This window comes from Leptopilina heterotoma, unplaced genomic scaffold (assembly GCF_015476425.1).
Source record: "Leptopilina heterotoma isolate Lh14 unplaced genomic scaffold, ASM1547642v1 Lhet_17, whole genome shotgun sequence".
Lineage (NCBI taxonomy): Eukaryota > Metazoa > Arthropoda > Insecta > Hymenoptera > Figitidae > Leptopilina > Leptopilina heterotoma.
Window position 1 is genome coordinate 19,037 of NW_025110886.1, and position 8,406 is coordinate 27,442.

Sequence of the window (8,406 nt, forward strand, 5' to 3'; positions counted from 1 at the left end):
CGGGGATTGTATTATAAATAAATAAATAAATAAATTTGGTAAAATTTTTGCAAAATAATTGAAATTTGATAAAATCTTGGAAAAATAATTGAAATTTGATAAAATTTTTAAAAAATAATTGAAATTTTATAAAACTCTTTGAAACATGATTGAATTTTGATAAAATCTTTGAAAAATAATTGAAATTTGGTAAAATCCTTTAAAAGTAATTGAAATTTGATGAATCTTTGAAAAATAATTGAAATTTGATAAAATCTTTAAAAATTAATTGAAATTTGATAAAATCTTTGAAAAATAATTAAAGTTTATAAAATTTTTGAAAAATAATTGAATTTTGATAGAAATCTTTGAAAAATAATTGAAATTTGATCAAAATCTTTAAAAAATAATTGAAATTTGATAATTCGTAAATAAATGTAATACAACTTTTTTTTTTGAAAATCTAATAATTTTTGGAGTGAATCAGAATATTCAGGATCAAGGAAAAAGTCAAATTTTTTTCTTGAAATCAGGGAAAAAGAAAATTAAATTTTTCTCGCAACCCTGAATTTGTAAATAGTAAAAATTATATTTTCTTTTAGAAAATTTCGTTTCATAACAATTTCGTTTAAATATTTAATAATTAATAAATAACAAAGAAAGAAGTTAACAAAAGTGTTAAGAATCTTTGAGTAATTAAAAAAATTACAAATTGAATTAGACATAGTTATGGTAAAGTCTTTAACGTCCGAATGGTTTTAATAATAAGACATATAGTTTGATTATATTCTTTTTCTTCTATTGTTTGTGGCTTTTTAGTTTGATTATTATGATTATTGGTTTCGAGTTCAAGAGAAGGAAAATTTAGTCTCTTGAACTAGGATTTGACTGTATTTTTTAGCATTCCAAGTACTATAAAAACCTGTACAAGATGTAGAAAAAATTCCTCATTTGTTCCCACTTTCAAGAAACTGAATGTTGAAAATTATTGGGAATAAAACTCCACAGCCTTGTTTTTGGGGGTGGAAAAAAACTACAATTGAAATTTTAATTAGTTCGCAGTTGATAGTCACCATTTTGTGTAATGTACCGAACCCAGGGTAGAGCTTGATAGCCACTTTTTTCGATAATTTTCAAATATCTCACTTGTATTCCCGAAGTGGTGAAATAAGGTATTTCAAATTTCACCTGAATGGGCGGTTTGCCCTCGACATCCTCGCTAACAACCGATGGCAATCCAAAGTGTGCCCTCATCAAATACTCTTTCCCACCGGGGAATGACTTAATGGACCATGTGATGGCGCTCTGCTCAGGCGAGTACTTGACACTGCCAATGGTCGTCTTGAATTTCGGTGAGTCCGCATCGTTTGGCACTGGAATCACAATTTCCACATTGTTCGCCGTTGATCTTCGCTTGAATTGCGATCTCGCTTTGATCATATACTCAACTCTACTGTGAGCGTGACGCTCAATCACTGACTCAATCCAAATCAATGGCTTCACATGAGTATTTAAACGATAGGACATGAGTTCAAATTCCCCATCGGGCGGAATAAACGATATTGTCCGATCATTCTCAAATCTCGACAATCGAACGCACTGATGAAATTTCACGTCCTCAAGTTCAACGGACTTTGATTTTCCCCTACCCGTCGATTCAAAGAGAACTTTGTCATTCAGTCCAAGTCTCAGCTCGGGCATTCCCGAAAGATAAACTCTCATTTTTATCGCACCGACAATTTCCGAACTTAGAACATTGCCATTTGCATTGGCGAGAAGATTTACCGATTCGATGACGTCGAGGAAAACTTCGTTTTTGCGGTACTTGATGCCCTCGGAACGCCATGAGACGGCATTAGTGACGGCCATGGGAATTCGTGGTTGAATCTCAAGTTTGTGACCCTCCTGAGTGATGTACTCCTGAAGAATCTTGCTGTCGGTTGTCTGCGGATAACCAAAGTCAAGGAGCTCATCGAGAAGTTCGTAGATAACGACAAAGTTGTCCCTAATACTCTCCTCTTCGAGTTCCTTGAAATATTCGCTCATTACCTGCACGACTTTGTGCAGGAAGACAAAGATAAGTGAAATGTTTGCGTTCTTCCTGGTTGTTGACACTAAATAGAGATTATTGTATTTTATGTAAGAGTAAGTACATTCGGGTGTTTGGATTATCGGCGTTAAATTTCCTTCCTCCTCACGCTCCATCACCAGGGGCATGAACTTATCAATAAGACCCGTTTCAATGTCGCCACGATAATTTCTCGATATCAGGACCTTGCCCTTAACGTCGAGAATGTAAATCGCCGAGGTCGACATCTCGACCCTTTTTTTTTCTTTGATGATCTTAAACAAAAAATAGGATTAAAATTCTTTTTTCATCCGTTTAAATAAACAAAGAATAGGATTAAAATTCTTTTTTCATCCGTTTAAACTTTTCATCATAAAAAAAAGACTTTCTCTTCTTTTAAGAAGACACTCTTTTCTTAAACATTAACAATTAATTAAAATTAAAATTCTCGTCCGCCATATTGAATCCACCATTTTGAATTTTTTAAAAAATTTCAATTCATCAGCGGCATAAAATTATAAACTCAAAGAATGTGTAAGCAAAAGTAGATATAATACTTTAAAATATAAAAATTATATTCAATGAGATTTATTAATTTATAAATATTTAAAAATTTCCAACAAGTTTAAACTGAAAATATTTAATATTTGCATTTCTTAAAATCATTATTTAAATATTTTGTAACAAAAATAGTTAAATTTTCAATGTTTTTTGAAAAATGCGCCAAACAAATCCTTACAAAATTCAATTATTTTCCACAATTTTTAATTAAACTTCACATCTAATTGAATTATTTTTAATAATTTTCCAAAAGTTCTTCGAGAATTCAATTTTTGAAAAATAATTAAAATTTGATAAAAATCTTTTAAAAATAATTAAAATTTGGAAAATTATTTGAAAACTAATTTGAAATTTGGTAAAATCTTTGAAAAATAATTAAAATTTAATAAAATCTTAGAAAAATAATTGAAATTTGATAAATCTTTGAAAAAAAAATGAAAAGATTTTAATCTTTTAAAAATTTAATTGAAATTTGATAAAATTTTTGAAAAAGAATTGAAATTTCCTAAAAATCTTTTAAATATAATTGAAATTTGATAAAAATCTTTGAAAAGTAATTAAAATTTTGTGAAATCTTTTAAAAATATATTTGAAATTTGTTAAAAATCTTTGAAAAATAATTGAAATTTGATAAAAAATCTTTTAAAAATAATTTAAATTTGGTAAAGTCTTTTAAAAATAATTTAAAGTTGGTAAAATCTTTTAAAAATAATTTAAATTTGATAGAATTTGTGAAAAAAAGATTGAAATTTCATCAAAATCTTTTAAAAATAATTAAAATTTGATAAAAATCTTTAAAAAATAATTAAAATTTGACAAAAATCTTTTAAAAATAATTAAAATTTGGTAAAATCTTCTAAAAATATAATTGAAATTTGAAAAAAATTAAATTTTGATAAAATTTTTGAAAGAAATTGAAATTTTATAAAAATTTTTGAAAAATAATTGAAATTTGATTAAAATCTTAAAAAAAAATAATTAAAATTTGACAAAAATCTTTTAAAAATAATTAAAATTTGGTAAAATCTTTTAAAAATATAATTGAAATTGGAAAAAAATTAAATTTTGATAAAAATCTTTGAATGTAATTGAAATTTGATAAAAATCTTTTAAAAATAATTGAAATTTGGTAAAAACTTTTTAAAATATAATTGAAATTTGATTAAATTTTTGAAAAAGAATTCAATTTTCATAAAACTCTTTAAAAAATAATTGAATTTTAAAAATAAAAATCTTTTAAAAATAATTAAAATTTGGTAAAATCTTTTAAAAATATAATTGAAATTTGAAAAAAAGTACGTTTATAAAAATTTTAGTTTACATTGTTCGAAACTAATTGAATCTTAAAAAATTACGATAAAACAATTCTAAGAATTAGTTTTTTTTTTATAAATATTCTATGTAATGTGTAATTTTTCGAAAATAATTGAATTTTTAAAAAAAAGTTTTATATAATTTAAAAATGAAACTAATTAATTTTTTTTAAGAATTTTAATTAAAAATTTTAAAAATTATTATTTTTTTTGCAAAACGTTTTAAAATAATTAAAAAAAAATATTAATGTTATTTTATTTTAATGTATTTGAATTTTTTAAAATATATAATCCATCATATTGAAAATAATTTAATTTTAAAAATTTTAATGAAAAAAATTCTCAGAATTAATTTTTTTTTCAAAAATATTTTAATATAATTTTTAGAAACTTATTTTCATTTCTATTAAATGATAATTTCGATTAAATCACTTGAATATTTTCCATTAAAATTTTTGCGAATTAAATTATTATCAAAATGTTGCCAATAATAATTGGCAAAGAATTTTAATTATTGAAATTCTTCAAAAGTAAATATTTAACATAATAAAATGATTGAATAAAAATAAGATATTTTCAATTGGCAAGAATTTCAATTATTGAAATTCTTCAAAAGTTGATTTTCAACTTTTATTAATAAAATACTTGAAAAAAACTAATTAAAATTAATTAATTAAATTAATTAAAAAAAAATTATTTTCAATTAAATTTGACAAAATTTCAATTATTCAAAAGCTTTTTAATTGTATATTTCGAAAATTTGAGAGATTATTTTAAATCGACAATTGAATAGTGAACAGAAGTCAAAACCAAAACTAATAGTATGATAATAAATAACAACTTATACTTATATGAAATCTACGTACAGTGGCTATATAATCAAAAGGGATTGCTTCTCTTTAGCATATAACGCACTTTATTTCCATTTTTCACATTAATTAATAAAGATTAAAACGAGAGAAATAAGCGAATAAGGTATCAAGATCAACTGACAAAATAAATTTTCATTAAAAATATTTAAATATTATGGTTCGTAGGCAATGGAGGAAAAATGATGGAGGAAACAGTGAATTTCTTTTTAAAAATACATATCTTTATTTATATTATAAGAAATACAATTTAAACTCTTTAAAAAAATTAGATTAGTTTTAGTAACTTTTGTACTTTTCTCTCTATACAGAAAAATCCATTTGTACAAAAATAAAATACTAAAACAATAATAAAATTGGTTGAATAGATTTTTAAAAAAAATTTTAGACTAAAAAAGTTATTAAAGATTAAACTACTTTTAATTTTTTAAGACAAAAAATAAATATTGATAAATAAATATTCACGAAAAATGTTGTAAAATAAGTAACCATATAATAACTGTTTACAATTATTTTTTATGCTATTTTTTATGATTTTAAAATTATTAGCTCTAAAGGTTGTAAATTGTTCTTTATTTTGTTAATTAAATATTTTGAATTGTGTTTTTATGCAATTTTTTTATAATTTCAAACAAATAAAAATTGCTCTAAATGTTGAAAATTGCTTTTCATCTTCTTAATTAAATATTTAAATTGTTTTTTTATTTTTAATAACTGAAAACAAATATTATTCTCTAAATAACAAAAATTGTTTTTCATCTTGTTAATTAAATATTTAAATTGTTTTTTATGCTATTATTTTTAAAAATTTAAATATTATTCTCTACATGCTAATAATTGTTCTTCATTTTGTTAATTAAATATATGAATTGTTTTTTATGCTATTTTTTATATAAACTTAAAACAAATATTATTCTTTAAATGATAAAAATTTGTTTTCATTTTGTTGATGAAATATTTGAAACATATCTTCACATCAATTTTTGTATAGACGTATTTTTTGTTCCATTTTGAGATTAAAAATTTGTTTTTGAAAATTTAATAAAAAAAAAAAATTAAAAAAATTTAAAAAAAAATTTTTTTTAAATTTATTATTGTTTCGCTGTTGTTATTTCAATTATTATTATTATAATTTCTATTATCATTATTATTGTTTTAATGAAACAAGGTTTACTTATTAATTTTTTATAATTTTATTAATTATTATTAATTTTAGATTTATGTTATAATTTTTTAAATATACTTTTCTTTGTAAATGTTCAACATTTTTTTTAAAATCTTAAAGTTTTTACAATATTTCTTCAAATTCTTCAAATATCGAAAATGGTATTAAAAAAAAAAAAAAAAAAAAAAAAAATTAAAATGATTTTAATAACTATTATATTCTTTAATTATATTTAAAACTTTTAAAATAGAAAAAGACTAGACTTCAAACTAAATTGAAAAATCGAATTATTACTTTTCACTTTCTCTTTTTTCAATTCTTATAAACCGATAAAAACATCGATTGTTGACACATTTGACACGTCACATTTGTAGGTTATGATGGGCGGTTAATCACAAAATTTTTTTAACACACATTTTCCACGAAAACGACAATAAATTCTAAAGTGACAATTATATGTTTTTTCCAAGAATTTCAACAATTTTATAAAATACTTGAAAAAAAGTTAAATTTATATAGAAAAAATTGTATGCGTATATTATATAAGAAAAAAAAGTAAACATAAAATATTTATATGAAATTTTATTTAATTTTTTTTTTTGCTTCATTATTTGAAGGTTTTTGTAATATTCACGAAAGTTGGCAATTAAAATGGAATGAAATCAAAGCTTGATGGATTGAAATTATTAATATTTACAAAACACTCACCTAAATTTTTTTTTTTAATAAATATATGCACTATATCAGTCTTTATACTATCGGCAAGAACTGCCAAAGTGGCTAAGAGTGGAATGTTCACTGTTGAGAAGTTGGGGAATATTGATGAAAGCGAATGCGCATGAGTGAGATATCGATTCGTAGAAACATTTCCGCGCCATCTTTCAATTTAAAAATACTTCAACAAAAAAATTTTTCTTTCCTGAATTTTTTGTTATAAACACACTGTTTTTTTTATTTAATTTTTATGTAACAATAAAAACATCATTAATAATTATAATTATTTAAATAGAAATAATTTATTTGAATCTGAAATATAAAAAACATTAAAAAAAAATACTGGAAATATAATAATAATTTTAATAGTTATTATTGTTTTTAGAATTATTAATAATATTAATAATAATTTTTTTTAGTCGGAAGTTATGTTCCATAAAAAATCATGAATTTGTTTGAAATTTAAATTTAAACCGCCATATTGGATCCGCCATTTTGTATTTTTAAAATGTGACATCAGATTCGTAATCAGCGTTTTCGAAAACCCCCAGGTACGAAGTAGCAAAAGAAACTAACAATTTTTTAAAATTTTGACCGCCATATTGGATCCGCCATTTTGTATTTTGAAAATCTGACATCCGATTCGTAATCATCGACCCAAAAATCTTTAATAAGTTCCATAAAAAATCATGAATTTGTTTAAACTTTAAATTTTGACCGCCATATTGGATCCGCCATTTTGTATTTTTAAAATCTGACATAAGATTCGTAATCAGCGTTTCCGAAAACCCCCAGATACGAAGTAGAAATTATAACAAAAGGGTTTTCAAATTAATTGAGAAAAAGAGGAATTACTTTTTTTGTTTATCAAAAATTCAAAGAATCGGAGTCATGTATTTTTAATTACAGGAAAAAATCAATTTCCCTGAATTCGTAATTCAGAGAAAAAAAAATTCATAAGAAAAGAGCCAATGATGCTCTTGTTTTGAGATGCTCTTTAATAATAGAAATGTAATAAAACGGAAATTATTAAAGAAATAAGTAACAGTTCATATATGAATATTTTACTATCTCTGATGGAAGAATAAGGTAGTCATAGTACACCTAATTAGAAACTTTTGTTTTATTGTCTCACTCCAAGCAGAAGAGAGTGAGAGAGAGTTTGTGACTAAGTAAAATTTAATTCGGAGCTCAATATTCGACAATGCCATTTTCTCTCTAAGAGACGTGCTAACTTCTAATCTCATCCCCCTCACGCTCACTTTGTTAGAGCGAGTCGTATTATTGGGGGCACAATATACCTGGGACACCAGAGTATTATCCCGGATTGACGTTCTATCAGCGAAAGCTCAAGACCCGAAGGATTGTTCCGATCGTTGCTCTTAGACTGAAGTTGTGCATTATGTGCATAGATATATTCGTCGTCGATCCGCTTCGTGTCGATATTCCTTTGACGTAACTTCCTAGCCATGCCAAGGTATTTGTTTAATTACGGTCTTCAAATTTACCCGAGGCGTCATCTTTATCCACACACACATATTGTGCACGTGTTGTCTAATCTGATATTAGCTTTACGTATTATTTCAAACATTCTGGAAATTAGGAATCAAATCTCTCCGGAAGAAATTATTCTTTGCAATTAGTTATTAGTTTTGCTTCCTATTTTTGATTACCGTCTTGTAATTGTTGGAATTACCAAAAGAAATAATTTCAGTGGCTTAATTCCCGGTTGAAATT

At 23.8% G+C, this 8,406-nt stretch overlaps 1 protein-coding gene across 1 annotated transcript; it reads right to left on the reverse strand.

Annotated features, from left to right (window-relative positions):
• Positions 1 to 547: 547 nt before the first annotated feature.
• Positions 548 to 6,767, reverse strand: LOC122499646 (AP-1 complex subunit mu-1-like). The gene is made up of 2 exons (XM_043608099.1): positions 6,664 to 6,767; positions 548 to 2,322 (listed from the first exon to the last, which is right to left on the reverse strand). Exon 2 carries the CDS (start codon positions 2,293 to 2,295, stop codon positions 1,027 to 1,029), a length of 1,269 nt encoding a protein of 422 aa, XP_043464034.1. The 5' UTR covers positions 2,296 to 2,322; positions 6,664 to 6,767; the 3' UTR covers positions 548 to 1,026.
• Positions 6,768 to 8,406: the final 1,639 nt, after the last annotated feature.